Raw genomic sequence first — 19,693 nt, 5'->3', positions numbered from 1 at the left:
TCCCTGGGCTGGCCTTGCTCTGTGGCCATGCCCCAAGCCTCAGGGCTCCCTGCGGCCGCCTCTACCCTGCTTCTCCATAGCACTGGACCAAGAGCAGGCCTCTGCCGACCACGGGTTCAGGCCCTGCAGCTGGGAGGGTGAATATGCTGAACTGAACACAGCAATGACATGACATGTTCACTGCTGCCATGTGCCACGGGGAAGGCAGTGGTTGCACGTGCCAGGTGGGATGGGTTGTAGGTTCTGGGGTCAGGAAGCCCCACCGAGCCCCAGGGACTGGGAGAGCAAGTAGTAGGAAATCCTGGGGGCAGCCAGGCCTGGGATAGCCATGGGCTGTCTCCTGTCTGCCCAGGGGCACTGCTGCGTCCTCCCTCTTGGGCCCTTTGCAATGTCCTCTGCACTAGCCACCCACTCCCCTCACCCCCACACCCACCACCCCGTGGCCTGATCACCAAGGGGAACCACATGTTGCCTGTCTGTGGCCCAGTGTGCTTGCCGGCCAGCCCAGGACATAGACACTTCCTCCCGGGATGTGCAGTGGAGCCTGGACTAGAGGGCCCTGTGGGGGAGAGGTCAGGGAAGGGGAGGGATCACAAGAGTGGGTAGCAGCCTGAGGAGTCTGGGCTTCTTCATGGGTGAGTTGCCGTGGCCATTCTGTCCCTGTCAGAGAGCTTGTGGTATGCCACCACCAGGAAGTAGTATCCTTAGCCCCACTAATCTGATGACAGTGCCCTGTCATGCTAGTTCAAAGGAATTGTGCTCTACCCACCTTTCTGAGAGCCAGGACCTGACCCTGCCAGACTGAAGGCAATGCCACATTTCTACATGTCCCTCAGTCTGAAGGCAGAGTCCCATCCCCACAAGTCTGAGAGCCTGCTCTGCTGGCATGCCAACTTGCAAGAGCCGTCTGTGAGCCAGTTTTCAGACTGTTGGCAGCTGAAACCAGCCATGGTGTCCTCACACCACAGAAGCCTCAGGCACTCCATGTTAGGGCTCCTCCACCTTGGCAGCCTTGTCTTTTTTCTCTGCTGTTGTCTTGGTACTTGTAGCTATCTGCCAACTGTGTGCCAGTCTCTTCATTGTTGGCTTCAGGAGGATGGGAATGTGTGTCTTATTGTGTTTGCTGCCCAGAACAGAGCCAGTGCGTAGGTACTCTGTAAGCATTGGGTGGGCAGGTGACAGGTGGACCTATGGATGGATAGATGGATGGATGTATAGGTGGATAGGTGGTTGGGTGGGTGGGATGATGGATGGATGGATAGACAGGTGGGTGAACAGGTGGATGGATGAGTAGATGGATGGGTGGATGGGTAGGTGGCTGAGTGTGTAGATGGGGAGATGGATGGGCATGTTGGTGGATAGATGGGGGATGGACTGATGGGTGGATGGATTGGTGGGTGGATGGATGAGTGGTGAATGGGTAGATGAGTGGATGGATGGTTGGATGGATGGGTAGGTGGATAAGTGGATGGAGAGTTGTTTGGGTGAATGGGTAGATGAGCGAATGGATGGATGGATGGATGCATGAGTGGGTAGATGAGTGAATGGAAGGATGACTTGGATGGATGGATGGATGGATGAGTGAATGAATGGACAAGTGGATGGATGGATGGATGGATGGATGAATGGATGGATGGATGGATAGATGGATGGATGAATGGATAAGTGGATAGGTGGATGGACCACAAGGCTCAGTGGTGGACACAGGCATAGGGGCTCCCACTTACCCTCCCAGGGCAATCAGAGCACCTTCTAGCCCTAGACATGGACTTAAAGGCCAGGGACTCTGATCTCATCTCTCCAGCTCCAGCTGGAAACATGTGTACCATTCCTGACACGCCCCTCCCAACCCCCACATAGCTGGCCAGTAACATTTCTGGGCAGCTAGGATAGCAGGTGGGGCTACAGGACAGCCAAACTCATCTCATCCCATTGTGTCTGGGATTGGGGTACTTCGTAGGATGTAAGACTCAGTTTTATAGGATTTTCTGGGATGGGGCTTTCTGAGCCAAAACTGGCCACTGAAGGAGGGGTGACAGACCCCAGCCTGCCCCTCCTGCAGAGTATCACTGAGGAGTCTTGCTGAGGCATCCTTTCTGGGACCCAGTTGAGAGAGGAGACAGCCTCTTTGAGTGTGTGAAGTGAAATGTGGCTTTCTCCCTTCTCCAATCTCAGCTGTGTGGGGGGTTGTAGTTTAGCCCCTCTATTCCCTCTCTCCTTACTGGGTAAACCTGTGCAGTGAACAATCTTCACTACTGTACATGGCAGCCCTGCACTAGTCCTTTCCTGTCCCTGAGGTGTCTGTGGGTCCAGCTTTTCTCTCCTGGGGTGGGACCCTGCCCTGGGTTCAACCTGAGCTGCTGTCCCCTCAGTAGTGAGTGTGGGGCTCATGGGGTGATTACTAATTATTGGAGCCATGGGTCTCAGCTGGAGCCACAGCAGCATCTCCCAGAGGGCCTGATGACCCGCGGTTTGAGTTTCAAATTCTGTAAGCCTGGGGCGGGTTTAGGGTAGTTAGAACTGCAGGTGACAACAGTGACATCTGGCGGCTTCTTGGTGGGTGCTGGCCCTGTCGACTCAGGTTGATGGAACTGTGTCACTCAGACACCTACGTGCACATGCTCCTTGTCACGCGTGAGGGATTTGGTAGGCATCCCTATTGCACAGGTGAGGCAGCTGAGCCTGGGGATAGTCAGAAGAGGCCATGCTGGCTCGGTCTGGACGTGCCGCACTCAGCTGACCAGGATGGAACAAAGCAGGCAGGGGTCCCATAATCTGTGGTCTGGGGGCTCTTGCCTGGCATGGGACCAGGACCCTGCCCTGGGACCAGGACCCTGCCCTGGGCCTGCCTCCGAGAAGGAGAGGGTGCCGAGGCCTGGGCCACCCCTGGGCCTCCTCTGGACCCTCTGTGCAGGGCCCTGGGCTATGGACTGCGGACACAGGCTCTGTCTTGTCATTTGTACTGCTGGCCAACACGGGGCCCATGGCTTTGGGGGGCCGTACCTCCAACTTGGAACCTGGGGTGGCCCTGGGGAACAGGGGGTCTGAGGGGCTGCCTGGAGAGAGGCTTCTGGCCGAGCCGGCAGTGGGGTCTGCAGGAGGAAGGGCCCAGGTCCTGGGGTCGTTTACTCAGGCCTCAAGAATATTCTAGATCACAGCCAGTGTTCCTTGCTGACCCATCCTGGCCTTTGGCCCAGCCAGGGTCTCCAGGCTGGAGGGTGCTCGAGACAAAAAGGCTGGACGTGGAGGATTGGTCATAGGCTCTGGACCCTGGCCAGGCCTCGCGGACCATGGTGGTGGGATGGGTTCTGTACTTGAGGGCACCATACTGGGTGGGCTAGGAGGCTGAGGGGCAAAGAGGGGTGCAGGACACTCACATGCCCTCGGTGTCCCCACGCTGTCCCACAGGTGTTGGGTCTGTTCCGAGGAAGATGCCAGGCATATAGACAAGGTACAGTGGTCAGTGTGTGCCCTGCATGCTGACCTAGAGGACAGAGCTGCAGGGATGCTCCAGAATACAGGGCTGGGGGTAGGGAGGTGGTGGGTGGCAGACCCCAGGCAGCAAGCGGGGGAGCCCAAGAAGTCTGGGCCATGTGGTTGGAGGTGTGACTCCCTGGCTGCGGGAGGTCAGTGCAAGGGTCTAAAGTTCTTTCCCAGTGAGAAGGAGAAGAGGAGCAGGAATTCTAGGTCTGCTTCACCTTCTGGGCTTGGTTTGCCCTCCACAAAGTGGACACAAGCATCTCCTCAGGGCTTGTGCGTGAGAAGTGGAGTGCTGAGCACAGCAGGGCCTGGGGACTCTGGGCCTCCTGGGTGCATTCGCCCTGCTGTGTAGGTGCAGGGCAGAGACACAAAGAGGTCTGGTGGTGGCCCTAGGGCACACAGTGGGCAGTGGGCAGTTCACACTCAGCCGGCAGTACCCTGGGGCTCGTGTGTGCCGTAGGGGCAGCAAAGGTGGCCTGCCGTGGAGGCCGGGGACCAGCTCCCTGGTGTTGAGATGGGGCAGGGTAGCCCGCTGGCTCCAGGAAACCAGGGCAGAGCCAGCAGTGGCGTCGTGTGCGGTCTGCTCTTCTGGGTGCTTCTTTCCATGCCTGCTTTGCCCCTGCTGCCCTCTCTCTGGGCCATGGCCCGGGGCTCAGTGTGGGTGAGCAGGTCAAGGCAGAAGTGAGGAGCCTGACCCTGGATGTGCCCCCACCCTGCCTCCGCAGGCAGAGGGCCAGAGTCTGTGTTTGCTGAGCCTCCCTCTCCCTGTCCCCAGATGAAGGTCACAGCATCCAGAGGGGGCGACCACCACAGTGGGGATGACAGCTTCCACGAAGCCACCAGCTCCCGGAGGAGTAGTTCTCGGGACCAGCTCAGTGACGTGAGTGCCCCAGCTTCTTGCTCAGCCAAACACTCCCAAGTCCCTCACTCGGAGCCGGGCTGCTCCCCACCTTTAGCAGATATTGAAAGGCTCACCGAGAGCTTTGCGTTTGCACTTAGCATTGTGCCTTCCTTAAAACGTGAGGTTTCACTAATGAGGAATTCCCCACTAGGAGGGGTTTAAATGAGAAACCCAGAGTAGGCCCTGGCAGGAGCCACGGGGAAACCTTGTCCTGCTGGGGGTGCACCCTGGCCCATGGGTACTGCCAGACAGGGCCACAGTGGGAACCCCTGTGGGCAGTGCTCCTGGTCTGCTGGGCGGGCCTGCTCTGGGCCCTGGGCGGTGAGGGGGGCGGTGCGGTGGGCAGCTTCAGGCCCACGGGGAGCGAGGGTGCCCCGCTGAGGCACATGCTGGCCTGGTCGGGGACCCATAGTGTCCTGGGAGGACAGGTCCCTGAGTATCCAGCCTAGTGTGGGGATGACCCTGGCAACACGCAGAGGATGCCACTTGAGATTGGGCCAGCAATAGGAGTGCTGGGTGCCCTTCAGGGCCTCTGGGTCTCCCTGACCACAGCCACTTGGAGGAGGGGGTGGGTGGGCGCAGCAGGGAACTAGGATGGTGACCAGGGGAGAGGCCCCAGGCGGAGGCCCCTTCCCCCCACCCAGAGGCTTTTGTCTTCCTAGACCCCCAGCTGCAGAAGCCTGGAAGCTCAGGGGCTGGGTTTCTGGGTGACTGAAAGGAGTGAGCATCTCTCATTATCATCTCAATAGAGGCCTGGAGGGTGCAGCCGCTGGTGGGGAGGCTGGGAGGAGAGGCTAATTGCCCAGCTCGGGAGCTTGTCACCACAAGATGGGAAAATAGACTGGTAATTGTCTGGGGCTGTGGGGCTGCCCTACTTCGGACTCTAATTGCTGGTGGGATGAGTGTGAAGGAGGATTCTGAGCACTTCAGGGAGGGCCCTGAGGACACATGCTCCAGAGCAGTTACAGCACCCCACCCGCCCCCTTCAGCAGGGCTTAGGGGTAGCTCCCCTCCCCCGCAAGGATGATCCCCCCTAGGACCTAGCAAGGGTCCATCTGGGGAAGGAAAGGTCCCAGAGCCCCAGCCAAGGCTGGATGGGGTGCTGTGCCTAGGCTGCAGTAAGGGGGGACCCCTTCCTGCCCTTTGCACCACCCCTCAACCCGTGGTCCCCCACCCTCCTGGAGGAGTCTGCAGCCAAACCCGTTCCGCCCTGGCATGCTCTGGACCCAAGTCTACGGGTCCCTGATGAGCCTGTGTTGGCCCCCTGAGCTCACTCACACCCTGCACCACCCCCACATCCACCCTGTCGGTTGCCCCTTCCTGCGCTCTGCCCCCTGCCTTGCCAGCCTGTGTGCTGGTGGAATGCCCCTCCTCGCGTGGCTGCCCACTGAGCACATCTCCTCACTGGTTTCTCCTGCCAAATCTGAAATGCCCTGTCAAGTCAAGTGTTGCTGGGTGGCCTCAAGGGACCTTCCTGGGTGCCCCTCACCTCTGGCCCCAGGCTACCCATTTACTCCCCTTCCAGGGAGTCTGCCCTCCACCCCCAACCCCCGCAACCTGTGAGGCTGGTGGCTGGTGGGTGGTCATTGGTCCCCCTGCCTGGGCCAGAGGGGGAGGACATGAACGGAGCCCCAGCAACAGCGTGCCTCACCTGTTTCCCATAGCTGGTTTGGGACCTGGCCCTCTGGGAGGGGCCGAAATGTGCCCAAGGAGTGAGCCCATCTATGAAGGGACCTGGGGACTTTGCCTGCCTCTCTGTTGGGTTGACTCTGCTGGGCAGGGCTGCATCTTCTGAGTCTCTGGAGGAAGGCTTGAGGCTGCCAGGGCCCTGTGACACTCTGCTGTACCCTCCTCTGTGGCACAGTGGCCTGTCAGCACCCAGAGATGGGGGTCTGAAAAAGGCTGAGGTCCTGGGCCAGGAGGAGGAGGTCCTCAGAGGAGGGGCAGCCACTGGGGTTGTGAACCCTCCTCCTAACTGTTCTTCCTTCCCTGCAGAGCTCTACGCAGGCCGTCTCGGGCAGAGGCTACTCGGTAAGTCTGCCATCTGTGTACCTTTGCAGCTCCCAGCTGTCCCGAGTGTTTCCCCTTCGGGGCCAGAGACTTCGGGGTGGTCCTGGCCCTGCAGCAAGGCTGGGAGGGGACTTTGTACAGGGCTGGGGCTGGGGCCAAAGCGGGCAGAGATTGGGAGGGAGCATCACGCTCACTCAGGGTCCTGCCCTGGGGGAGACCTACTGGCCCTCATTCCCCGAATTCCTCGAGCACTCGGGGTAGGGGAGACACTCTGCCTCTGGGTCCTGCCGGGAGGTACCTGGAGTGAAGGGCCCTGGGTGCCGAGTGACCACCCCACCAGGGACTTGACACCTCCACGATGTGCTCTGCCTGGACTCAGGCATGAGGGGCAGGAGGTGGCTGACTTGTAGACCTGACAACTCCAGCTCTGTGGAGGCCACTTCCCTGCCCTTGAGGACCACTATCCCCCTGCCCCTGGCCCAGGGGAGCACCACTCCCCTGGCTCTGCCCAAGGGAGCATTACCCTTGGGGAGTACTACTTCCCTGCCCCTGGCCTTGGGAGCATCACTCCCCGGGTCCTGGCCCTGGGGAGCATCACTGGCCCTGCCCCTGCCCCAGCGGAGCATCACCCCCTGCCCCTGGCCCAGGGGAGTACCACCTCCCTGCCTCTGGCCCTGAGGAGCATTACCTCCCCACTGCCCCATCCTGGCCCAGGGAAGCAGCCCCTAACCTTTCCTTGCGACTTCATTTTGTTGCCCCTTAAGTATCAGGAGAAACGTTAATGACACCATAAAACCCAGAGCTCCATAAAAGCCATTTCTGTAGATTTATAGCCGTTGGCTCATTGGAAGGCAGGGCCTGGGCTCCACCTGCCTCATCCCCACAGCCCCTGATTTACTGTGAGCTCCAGACTTCCAGGACCTGCTGGGCTCATTCTCTAAATCACAGCAGCTCTTTATAGGGTGTGTAATTAACCTGCTGATTTTCTATGTGGCAGGGACACCCTGCAGCCCTGGGCCTCCCCTGACTCCCAACCGCCCCAACCTCAGGGTCTGCCAGCCCAGGCAGTTCTACATCTGAGGGGCTGTACACTTCCAGGTGGTCACATCCCGATGCCTGGGAGTGTTTCCCTGGGGGAACCCTGCTGTTCTCAGGTCCCTGGTCACAGCCCTGGGTCACAGCACACCCTACACTGTGCCTTCCTCCCACAGGCTGGGCGGTCTCAGCTTATCAACCACTCCTGGAGTGCACCTTGCTGAGCCAGCAGCACACTGGCCAGGAGCTGTGCCAGCGTTGGTACCCAGCTAGGGACAGAGTGGGCAGACCTGCCAACACGGGGGGTGTCTGGTTACAATACACTATGTGGCACAGGGTGGGACTGGGGAGAGTGAGGGCCAGGAACCCTCACTAGTGGGTGAGGTAAAGGGAGAGGGGCCTGGCTCAGGGCCCCCCATTTGGAGCCTCCTTTCATGCCTGAGAGCCCCCGGGCAGCTGGGGTCTCCCTGCCTCGTAGCCTCTTGTCACAGCCACCAGGCAGCCCTTCTGCTTCCAAGTTATGTGCGTTATTCATGGTCTTCTCCCCTAAGAGTTTCTTCGAATGTTTCCTGGAGAAGAACCCATAATTAATGTGCCAGCTGCTTACAACTTAACCCCCCACGGCTGCTGCATGGGAGTGACAGGTGGTGGCAGGGTTGGGCCCAGACTGCTGCTAGGGCCGTGGAGGTTCCTTTGTGTACTTTTGGCCCTGGCATGAGCGGATGTGTGTGCTGGTCCCTGGTGTCTACCAAGTGGGCACTAGAGCCAGAAGCAACCCAGGTGACCCTTGTCTCATAGGAGTGGGCAGGGTGAGGACAAGTGGGGGCCTGTGTGTAAATGTGTGTGTATGTGTGTATGCATGTGTGTGGGTGTGTGTGCACATGTTCCAGAGGTAGGGCATGTGGCTTCTACGTGCACCTGCCCCATGAGTAGCTCGTGTGTGACTCTATGAGAGAAGAGTATGTGCTGTGTCCTCTTGTGTGCTGACACGTGTCTGCAAGGTGGTGTTTCTGTGTGGCTGTGGTGGGGCTAGGCACATCTGCGCCTGTGTTCTGTGCACGTATGGGCACGTGGTGCATGCATGCCATGTGTATATCTGCATGAAAGTGACCAGCATGGCACAGTGCCTCTTTTGTGTATGGTTGACAGCAGGCATGCCACGTGTCCCTGTGTGTGCCCTGGAGCCCCTGCTGCTTGTGTTTTCTGTAAGTGAGGCCTCAAGCTCAGCAGGGCTCACGTCCCCAATAGTGTTCCCGCACTAGGTGACTCAGGGCAATTGTTGTCTGACCTGCTTTATAGGCCATACTTAAAGGGATTTAATTCTGTGAGGTTTACCCCCAGAAAATCCCCAACTATTGCTCATCCTCAACAGCTTCTGTCCCAGTAGTTTTTGGGCAGTGCCCCCAGCACCCTGTCAGATGCTCCTTAGTGTCTTGAGATTAGTTGGAAAGTATTTTCCTCCATTCGGCTCCATGCAGCTGGGGACATGATGACCCATCTGCCTCTGAAGCAGCACTTGGGGGTTCCCTTATTAGAGGGCAATGAGGATCTGGATGCCTGTTGAGGTTGGAGTCCAGCCCCACCCTCCCACCCCGAGTGTGATGCATGGAGTGTCCTGGAAGGGCCCCATGCTTGCAGAGGCAGAACAACAGTGAGCCCACTGGCAACCACCTGTGATGAGCCAGGGAGGTCTCAGGCCCCTTCATGTGGATGCTGTAATGACCCCCCAACCTCAGAGGACCCAGCCCAGGTGCTCTTGGAGGGGCTGAGCTGGGCCCCACAGGAGCAGGCAGGCTAGTCTGTGGATCCCCTCCCTTCCCAGGACCATCCTGGGCTCCTTCTCTGGTGCCTGTGCCCGCCCTGCACCCCACCCTGCCCGGCAGCAGCCAGTGTCCTCAGCCCCCCTCCTCTGTGCCCGCAATATATAGTGTGTATTCCCTCCTCCCTGCAACAACCGGTGCTGGAAAGAACCAAATGGCCTGTGTCCCACAGGCCTCACAGTGCCATGGAGAAGATGGTGAATAGATAAAAAAAGTGCTGCTTCTAGTTTGAGGTGGTGAATGCAGCGGCAACATGGTGGTAGGGAGGGGTGAGGCCGGGGTGCAGGGGCACGAATGTGAGCAGTGGGCAGGGGAAGGAAGGCCTCAGCCATATCAGTGACATGGGAAATAGTGCAAAGGCCCTGCAGTGGGAGGGGTCTGCCTTCCTGTGTGAAGCAAGGGGCAAGGGGATGCAGGGGGAGGTGAGGGCCTGGTAGGGCTCTCACTTTGACTCAATTGGAGTTCCCAGCAGAGCAGGGCAGCCTAGGGAGGAAGGGGCATCTATCTGCCTCCTCCCCAGGCCAGGCAACTGGAAGGCCGAGGGTGTGTGTGAGACAGCCAGCCTCTGGCCAGGTGCAGAAGGGCACAGGATGCCCACCGGCTCATCTGGGCTGGGCAGTGTGCCTCTACACCTGCCAGGGCAGTAACCCCTTATAATTGGCCAGTTGGTTGCTCACCTTTGGGAGATTTCTAGAAATTGATTGTAAAATTTTGGTTGGCTTGCAGACAGCTAATTTCCTTGCACCTCCTGTCATAGCAGCAGCTTTCTGTCCCAGAGCCCAGCTAGTCCCGAAGCCCCAGGGCCATGGAAGAGGGCGGCCAAGGCCACGGGGCCATGAAGGGGTGCCATGGGGCAGTGGAGGGGGGCGGCTATGGCCTGCAGTGCACCCCTGGCTGTGCCTCAGTGCTGGGCCGCAGGCCAGAGCTAAATGAGCACCTGGCCCCATCCAAGCCAGCACTGTGCTGATATGCTCCGAAGTCTAGGCAATCCCATGGCCCGGGCCACAGTTATGGAAGCTTCCTTCACTCCCATACCTGAGCCTCCCTGTGTGGTCCCTGAGCAGGCTGCCTGGGCTGTGACCAGGGTCCTGGGCACAAGAGTCAGGAGGAAGCAGTATTGCTGGTGTGGCTCCCACACCCTCTCATCACAGTCACCAAACCCAATGGCACTTAAGGGATGGGGCCAAGGCCCATTTCTCAGCAGGAGGGTGCCCACCCTTTGTAAGATGGACATACCACACAGCAGAGCCCCTTACCTGTTCCGACGGGGCTCTCCTTACCTGGGGAAGTGGGCACAGCAGGCTTCTGCTGGTGAAGCAGGGGTGCAAGCACATGTGACACCTAATGGCCCTCAACAAACATTTGGGGCTGTGCCTGGCCCTGTCTGAGTGCCTCCATGAATGAGACTCACCTGAGCTCCAGCTGGAAGAGCAGTGACTGCCACCACCAGAGGCTGTATGTGCATGACTCAGCATACATGTGGGCTCCTCCCTGGTGTCCATGCAGCCCATGTATGCTCCACTGACAACCTGAGCACACATGCAGCCACACATGGGCCACCCCTTCCTCTTGGGGATGGTGGTCGTAGCTCCTGGCTCTCCACTTGGTTTCCCATCCTTGGTCACCTGCTCCTAGCAGGAGGGGTGCGGCTGTACCTTCTGGAGGCCCAGGTATGGGGCTCACAGGGCTGAGTCCAGGTAGGACCTGTGCTTTGGGGCAGCAAAGCAGGTGCCCCCCCCCCCCGCCCCCGGGGACAGGGAATGGAGCTTGAGGTAACTGGATGGGTGCATGCAGGCCACTCGTTAGGTTTGCCCTCTTGAGCCGGGGATGTCTGTGATTAAAGGTGGGGTGGGATGCAGCACGAGACAGGGGTGGGCTTGGGCCCCAGTGAGGTGCTAGATGGCAGGAGGGTGGGTAGACAACGTACAGTGAATCCCTGGCCAGCTGTACTCTGTGGGAGGCTGGCAGGGAGGTGCCTGAGGTGCCTCTAGCTGTCCTGAGACCTCTTTGCTCCCCAGCAGTGGCCCAGCACTCAGCGTCCCCAGCCATCTCCCTGAACAGCATTGGCCTTTGCTGACCCACTCAATGCTGGCAGGGCCCTGATGCCTCGATGCAGGCTCTGTCTTTATGAGGCAGGTTTATGACATCCATTACCCTGCTCCTTGGGCCACTTCTGAGCGGCCATAATTTGTACAAAAGCAATAAAAGCCAGTCAGCCTCTCCCCGGAGTCAGGGAGCTGCATTCTCCTCGTGACCTCTAAGCACCGGGGCAGTCCTGTTGGGCACGGTGGGCGTGTCCAGAGCACCGTGTCCTTCCCTGTGATGCAGCCCCAGCCTGGCGCTTGTTGGAGCATCCCCTGCCCACCCATCCATGCACCCACCCATGCACCCACCCTTCACTCAGCCCACTTTCTAGGGCTCTGGGATGCAGCCATGGCTGGGGTCAGGGGATGTCAGCCCCAGCCTGTTCGCACCACCTCCTCGGGCTGGTTGTGAGGTCCTGAAAGTGGCCCCTGGGTATATCCAAGAGTGTGTTCCCAGGAGAGCTGGCCACTGTGGAGACAGATGAAGGTGTGGCCCAGCACACTTGGGCTAACCCTTTATTGCTCTGCTGCCCAGTGGATGTGGCCCCCACTCCCTGCAGCTAGGTAGAAAGTTCTTCCTGAAAGGGGGCAGGGCAGTGAATTGCTGTGTACCCACAGATAAAGCAGGACAGAACAGAGAATGAACAGATAAATAGGTGACCTGCACAGTGCCGTAGCTGGTGGCAAGTGCTGAGGAGAAAGATAAACCAGGCAGAGGGGGTACAGGTGTCCGGAGGAGGGGTGCCCGTGCCCAGGGGGAGGGGCACTGGTCTCCAGGGGAGGTGGAGGGGTGTGGGTGTGGAGGAGGAGGAGGGGCAGGGTGCTCAGTCTCTGGGCCATACCCTGGATGAGCAGACTCTGGAGGCAGCTGTGTGTCTGACAGGTGCTGCCTGCCTGGGCAGTCACAGGGGCACATTGCTGTTGATCATCTTTCTAAGGCCCTTCTGTGTGGGTGTCTCCCTGTCCCCTTGCCCTGCTGTCCCAGATGGAGTCAGCCTGGCCAGGGCAGAGTGTGCACTAGGCACTCTGGGGTCACGTGCCCTTCCCCTCCTTGGGTGCTGGGGACTCAACCTTCCTGATTGGAGAAACTTCCCACCCCCACCCCTTTGGCCAGATGCTGGGGGCGGGGAGGAGTGGTCCCCCTGGAAGCCTCCCTGCCCCACCCTGCTGCTGTTCTGTCCAGCCATCCCCATGCATGGAGGCGAGCTGCGTGTGCACCTGGGCGGCAGGCATGCAGGAGCCCCCACAGGTCACAGTCAGGTCAAGTCCACACACACACCAGGACAGCCCCTGGGCCCTCCCAGCCCTGAGATCCAGGTCCTTGAGCCATGAAGGGTCAATATGTGGCCCTGCAGGATGGCTGGGACCTCACCTGCGGCTGTGAGAACAGGTGTCAGTGCTGCCTACAAAGGTCATGTGGGGCTCCCGGGTGCCAGAGTGTGGGACGGGATGGGGTACAAGACGCCACTTACTCCCGTCCCCCTAGCGGTCCTCCCTTTGGGTCTACAGCCCTGCAGAGTCGTGTCCCTAAAGTGAGGGACAGCTGGGCAAGGTTGAGTAAGGGTCTCAGATGTGGGGGAGGAGTGTGAGGCTGCCCTGGGGCCAGAGGACCTCAGTTTTCTCTGTAAGACGGCTGGAACATGGAAACTGAATGAGCATCCTGGGTGTTTGCTGTTCCAGCACCACCCCACGTCATTGTACCCCCATAGGGGTGCCACCCCACTGAAGTGCCACGTGTTGGTGACTATGCCATAGCCTTAGCACCACCTGTCCCAGGAAGGCCCATCCTTTGGGGGTGCAAGCAGAACAAATCTCTGGGTCCCTGCCCTAGTGGGCAGACAGTGGGAGGAAACTGATCCGTCCGTGGCAGATGCTTTCAGTGTTGGTCACCAGGATGGGGGGTGGGTGCTGGGAGTGACTGTGCCTGTGGTCAGAGAGGAGCTGGCAGGCAACATCAGGCCAAGAGCAAGTTCTAGGTCAGGACTCAGTGGAAGAATGAAGGGGCCACATGGAGGGTCAGGGGCCTGGCCTCTCCCAGGGCTGAAAGGGAGGCAGGCTTCAGGTAAGGCTTATCCCAACAGCCCAAATACATCCAGCCCATTGGCACTTCTCTGGGCAGGTCACCTATGGGAGATTTGGGGTTCAGTCAGCAACAGGGGGATTGGGTTCTGAGAGGCATCCAGTGCGTCAGGGCACTCTACTCCAGCTGGGGGCCTGGAACCCTGGACTACGGTCATCCATGCCTTGGGGGTCACACAGGTCACACATTTCTTGTGCTGCCATCTGACCGAGGGTTGGATTTAGTGGCAAGAGAGCATATGTTTGTGAGAAACCAACTAGTCTCCATAGTGTTTTCCACCCATCTTTAAAATCCCTGCCTCCCATGATTTAATTTCAAACTGGCCACGGGCTGCCCACTGGAGCTGAGGAACAGGCACCAGCCCACCAGGTGTCACAGAACAACTGGGCAGGCGTGGGGTCAGGCACATGGGTGGGCAACGGGTTTGGGCCTGCCTCGGTCACTTTGCAGGGACTTCCAGGAAAAGCCACCCCAGATGCCCCCCTGCACCCCTGTCACTGAACACTCCAGCCTCTGCACAGGGTCCCTCACCTCACTCCATTGGGAAGACCCTGCAACATTCTAGAAGCTGCTGCCTGCTGAGGGTTCTTGTCCTGTTCCATCTCAGTGCTTTGTGGACTCTGCTGTAGGGAATTCCATGCCCCTGGCATCTGCCAGGATCCCTTGAGGACTTTTGGCTGGGGGAATGTGAGGCTGAGCCTCGGACAGCATGGCTACCTCGCAGTGTCCTCTTGGCTGGGACTGCACACAGTGTGGACTCCAGGAGGGGTTGTGGGGACCACCAAAGCCCCCTTGTCTGTGCTAGCTCCTCCCGTGGAGCCCCCAGGCAGGAGCCAGCCTACGGCCTGCCCACCCCAACCCCAGCACTGCCCCCATGGGATGCCTTATGGGGCAGGGCAGCTGGCGCACCCCCTTCCTGCCTAGCCTGGGGTGTGGGCAGCCCCTGCCATCCCCTTAGTAGGGGGTCACTATGGCTTCCCACCTCTGCCAGCGTCCTGCCTTCCTTTCCTTTTCCCATTCCTGCATTCAGTCTCCCGTCGAGGCCCCCTTCCTGCCTGGACTCTGGGATCAGGAGTTACTCAGCCGTGCAGGCCCCAGCCACTGGAAGCAGCCCAGGGCCCACACTCCCAGGCAGCTCACGCCACACACAGGAGACCAGGCCACACTCATGTCCCCAGAGGCTGGACACAGACTCTCTGGACAAGCCCACAAGGAGCCTTCATGGTGGTGGCCACATGTGCCAGGAGCTACAGCTGGAGGGGGAGCAGGCCTGGGCACACAGGTGGGCAACAGGCTGGGTGACAGGCTGGGCTGCTGGGAGCCGGGTACCGGTTGGAAGCTGAAATTCAATTATGTGGACCACGCAGAGCTGCTAGGGTGCAGAAGGTTAGGAATTAATGTTAACACTGTTCTGGTTAAGACTTTTTGTGTTGTTAAATAATTCATAAGGCAGTTAGCACTTTGAGTCTGACAACAGGAGAATATATTAATACAGTCGACTTGAGAAAGGTCAGCCGCATGCGGCAGGACTGTGGGCCATCTTTTATTCATTCTCTGACACAGGCTCGTTAATTATTCCAGCCCAGCAAGGGCTAGTGGGAGAGCCACTAATAAGAAAAAGGGAGCGTGGGCTTGATGTCTGACGCGCTGTTTAGAGGGTTTGGAGGAAGAAACGGACCAAGGGACCAGTAAGGCCCCTGAGGTGGGAGTGGAGGGTCCCTGCTGTCCCCTTGAGGCTCAGGTGGGGCCATGCCAGGTCGGAAGAAGCTCATGAGTGGAAAGTGGTGATCATTTGCAGTCTCTGAGTATTTATTGAGCACTTACTGCCCATGACAGTTGGCTCCAGACCCTGAGCTCAGGGGATTGAAGAAAACCCAGAAATCCCTGCTCTCGTGGAGACCGTAGAGGGAAGGGCAGTTGGGGGATGGGCAAGGAGTAAATGTGTAGCCCGTCAGAGCAAAAGTGCAGAGTGGATGGAGCAGGAGGGGAGAGAATGTGGAGGAGCCATCAGGGTGGGGTCCAGAGGTGTCCCAGAGCACCCCAGGGGGATAGTGTTCACACAGGCCCAGGAGCATGACCATGTGTGGGGGCAGGAGCCTGTGTGTGATAGTGAGCATATTGTATGTGTGCAAGTGTGTGTGTGTGCAAGTGCATCCTGCAGGTGGGGGAAGGCAGGGCTAGCCCGGGGGAGGGGGGTGCTGTGAGGCCAGGAGCTGCTGGTAGGAGTAGAGGGGCCCAGAGCAGGGTGTGGTAGGGTGCAGGGGCGGCTCTGGGAGGCTCACACTCCCAAGAAGGACAGGGCTGCCCCAACTACGGTGGGAGGTGACATCCTAGCACAGCCAGTAGCCAGGGCTTCAGGCTTCCATCCGTCCAGGCAGGAGTGTCCTCCATGCCCACTGTTGCCTTGGGGTGCTCCCAGAGTGTCCTCCTCCTGGATAGGTGAACTCGGACAAGTTATCCCACAAAACAATGCCCAGTTCTCCCTGATACCTTTGGTAACTGCAACCAGAGAATATTTAAAGTCATTTCTGTTTTTCACAGTGTGCTGTGGGATGGCCTTCACTGTGAAACCCAGAATACCCTCCGAAGTGCTGCCTCCTTGAGACCCCGCATCGGGAGCAGGATGATAGGGCAGTTCAGACATGGTCAGAGCCCAAGTCATCCCTCCATCCGTGCATGCATTATTCCACCTGTCTATCCATCTGTCCATGTATTCATTCCCTCCCAGCTCTGTCTGGATACTGTGTGGACCACACTAAGTCATTCATCCATTTGTCTGTCCGTCTGTCCATCCATCCTTGCATTCATTCCCTGACGGCTCTGTCTGGGTTCTGTGTGCACCACCCTAAGTCATCCATCAGGCCATCCATCTATCTGTCAATCCATCCATGCATGCACTCATTCCCTGCTGGCTGCATCCAGCAGGGAATGCTGGATGTATACACCACACTAAGTCACTCATGCACCCTTCCATCCATCCATGCATTCTGTCCAGGGGCAGCAAGGCAGGTCACATGGGCCAAGTAGTAGAAGGATTAATTCTGTTCCAGGCCCTCTTGAGATTTGGAGGGTTAGAGGGGTGGCTTCTTTCAGGCTGGCTTTCCCTCTGACCAGTCACTGGCTATGCCCAACACCGTGCCCCAGACTCTCCCCTCTGATGTGAGATTGTGCATAGGCTGCAGTGTTTCCAGCCTCAGCTCAGGCTTGGGACTCAGGAATAGTCCCAGACTGCCCCCAGGCCCCACGCTGTGTCACCATGGGCTGCCCTCAGAGACTGCTATCAGCCATGACTCAAAATGCAGGAGGAGGCCTGGGAGCAGGAGGCAGGGACACCAACCCACTCATCTCTCAGGGCCCCACAAGCCCACTGTCCAGCTGCAGGGCCATCTCCTGTCTCTGTATGGTGGCCTGTGCAGGGCTCTCTCAGAGCTCCAAACCACTGCCTGCAAGGATCTCCATATTGTACCTAAGATGCAGAGACACAAGGTGGGCACAGGCTGGCACCCCCACCCCTCTCTGGCCACTCTAAGTGAGCACGCTGGGGAGGGCAGATCTTGGCCCCATCTGTCCTTACTGTCTCCATCTGTGACAGTAACGTGGCTCTGCCCTTCCCCTCCCAAGTGTGCCTGCGTGGCTCCAGCTGCATGGCTCTGCTAAGTGGGTCTCGCTCACCATCAGCCCGTTAGGCAGTCCACACTTGGGCTATTAGGCTGCGGTAACTTAATTGCTCACTAATTGGGTAATTAGTGCTTTGTTTTGCTTTAAAGCCTAAACACTCCTAAAAAGTGAATTAGCTGAGTAAACAAGAATGGGATTATCAGGGTCCCTATCCAGCTATCGTGCATAATTAATCAGGCTCACTGTGACTTCCTGGACCTACATGGCCTGGGGCTGTTCACAGTCCTACTGGGGCCCCAGCCCTATCCCAACTGCTCCGAGGGAGTCCCTGGCATGAGGTCCTTACCAGAAGGGCCAGATTGAAACTGGGTTCCAGAGCTCATGCACCCATTCCCCTAGGTGGACTCCTATTTTGCCTTAGTTTCCCCATCCATAAGCAGGTGGGTCTGTGGTGGGGCCTGAGTTGTATAGAAGCGGCCTCAGTGAGCAAATGGGCCCTCAGTCCCACCCCCCATAGTGCCCTGGGTCTCCCACCAATAGGATGTGGGGCTCCCCTCCCCTGCCTGCCCTGCAGTCCCAAGGCTGCCGCCCACACAGCCAAACCCCAGGTTCTAGTGCTGGGCTCCTGTCTGTGGGCCGCGTGGCTGCCAACAAGTCCCTTCACCTTCTGGGCCTCCACTTTCTTGTCTGTGAAGTGGCGGGCACGGCTCCCACCTTGTGCAGTGTGCCCGGCTCTTGCAGCTGTGGTTCAACCCATCAGATACAGTCATCCACCCAGCTGATCTCATGGCCACCCCAGGCACGGACCAGACTGTAGCCCCCACCTTGCTCCTGATACCCCGGCCCACGAGGTCTCGGGTCACTGTCCAGCATCTGTGGTGCTCATGTACACAGCTGGAGTGTGACGAGGGTGAAACATGGCCATCCCAGCCTGACTGCTGATGGTGAGGGACATGCCCTGGGCTTCCTGCTGTCTGTTCACGGCTCCTTGCTTTAGCCAACTTGCTTAACAGGCACGTGTTCTATATCCCAGTGGAGCATGTACAGCAGGATGGTGGGGACCTGTGCCCTTCTCCGTGGAGGACAGATACTCACATGGGCAGGCAAGGCGGCCACTCTCCTCCCTGAGGTTCTTCCAAGGCACCACTAGGGAGCAGAATGTTTAATAAGCTGGAGCTGACCCCCACAAGGGTCCATGGGAAGCACAGACATGTCCTGGGAGCATGGCCAGTGCTCCTGCGCCACGTGCATAAGGACAGGTAGCCTGTATCAGGTCACCTGGGTGTACAGTGCCATGCATGCATTGGGATACTTGGCAGGACACCCTGGGGAAAAGCACCATTGGACAGGATGCCCAGATACTCATGTGAGGGAAGCCTCAGAGCATGCCTTGACATGTCTTGGAACATGCACATACATGACAGGCCAGCTGGGCTTGCACACACAGGCATGAGCCACGAGAATAGGCCCAATGAAAACAGCCCACATTGAGGATTTGTGCCTCCTGAAATTCCCCAGGCATCCTCAGAGTATACAAGAAGTGCATATGCACACTTCAAACCATGTGGACATAGCCCGCAGTGTGGTATCAGCACTGACTGTCCAGCAGCTCAGACTTTTCTGCCCTCATGCTCAGGTGGGCTGCATAGAATGTTCCATTGTCTTCTACCCACACACAGACCATAGACCCTGCTGATTTTTTTTAGTTTGCATCTGCTCAGGCCTTTGCAGGCAGCAGTGTCCTTCAAGAGTAAGTCTCAAGCTGATGAGAAGTCCAGTCCTCCTTGGTCTCTGGGCAGCTCTGTAAGCAGGGCCTCTGTAGGCAGCATCCCAGATTGTGCACTGTGGCTAGAGCAGAAACCTGGCCCAGTCCCGAGCGCCAGGCCATGTGCCACCAGCTTTCAGCCCTCTCTGACCCCTGTTCTGAGTGGGGTCACCTGGGTGGGAAGCTGGGGGGAGGGAGAAGCAGAGCCAGGAGTGGCTTTCAGTGCCTGTCTCTATGGCATGAGGAGGTCCCACAGGGAGCAAGAGGACCCTGCCCCTGCTCCCTGCCTCTCCTCCCCATTCTTTGTGGGGATCTCTGGGCCAGACCCAGGGGCTCAATGGAGCATCTGATGGGAGCAGTGGGCTCAGTGTCAGGGACTCTCAGCCCATGAATTTTTCATGCCTTTGTTTGAAAAATGGGAGACGGGAAGCCTTGCTATAAGGTCTGCTGTGAAGCAGTAATTAACGTTCACACTGAGAGAAGAAGCAGGTACATTTCTCTTGCTGCTCCATGACTGTGTTGATTTGTGTCTCCCAATTCTGGAGGGTGACAAGCCGCCCCCACCCAAGCAAGTAGCTGCCCAGGTTTCTGGAAGAGGCCTGGGGATAGAGGCCAAGACCCCAGACAACCTGTGCAGGTGCTCCTTAGGGAGCAAGGCACTGTCAGGTGAGAGGTGTCTGTGTCCAGACCATTTAGGGGGCTAGATGCCTCCAAGAGCTGTTCAAGTGATATGAAGGAAGAGGCTGAGGCAGGTGTGGTGATGGTAAAGATGATGATGGTGAGGATGGTGATAGTGATGATGGTATTGATGATAATAGTGATAATGTGATGGTGGTAGCGATGATGGTGATGAAGTTATCGTCATGCTATATATCATGCTGAGTATTTACCCAGCACTGT

General features: G+C 58.3%; 1 protein-coding gene across 26 annotated transcripts in view; it reads left to right on the top strand.

The window, feature by feature from the left end:
• The window catches only part of FBRSL1 (fibrosin like 1), a 78,422-nt gene that overhangs the window by 26,481 nt on the left and 32,248 nt on the right, over positions 1 to 19,693 (top strand). For 22 of the 26 annotated variants that reach the window (XM_077875141.1, XM_077875135.1, XM_077875142.1 and 19 more), the window contains exons 3-4: positions 4,256 to 4,360; positions 6,377 to 6,412. In XM_077875141.1, the coding sequence (XP_077731267.1) occupies positions 4,256 to 4,360; positions 6,377 to 6,412 (141 nt within the window). Of the gene's footprint in view, positions 1 to 4,255; positions 4,361 to 6,376; positions 6,413 to 15,959; positions 16,056 to 19,693 lie in introns of those variants that run through there. The other 4 variants (XM_077875139.1, XM_077875147.1, XM_077875149.1 and 1 more) reach the window with 3 other exon arrangements.

The sequence above is a fragment of the Canis aureus genome, chromosome 27, assembly GCF_053574225.1.
Source record: "Canis aureus isolate CA01 chromosome 27, VMU_Caureus_v.1.0, whole genome shotgun sequence".
Taxonomy (NCBI): domain Eukaryota; kingdom Metazoa; phylum Chordata; class Mammalia; order Carnivora; family Canidae; genus Canis; species Canis aureus.
This window is presented reverse-complemented; position numbering and strand designations above follow the sequence as displayed.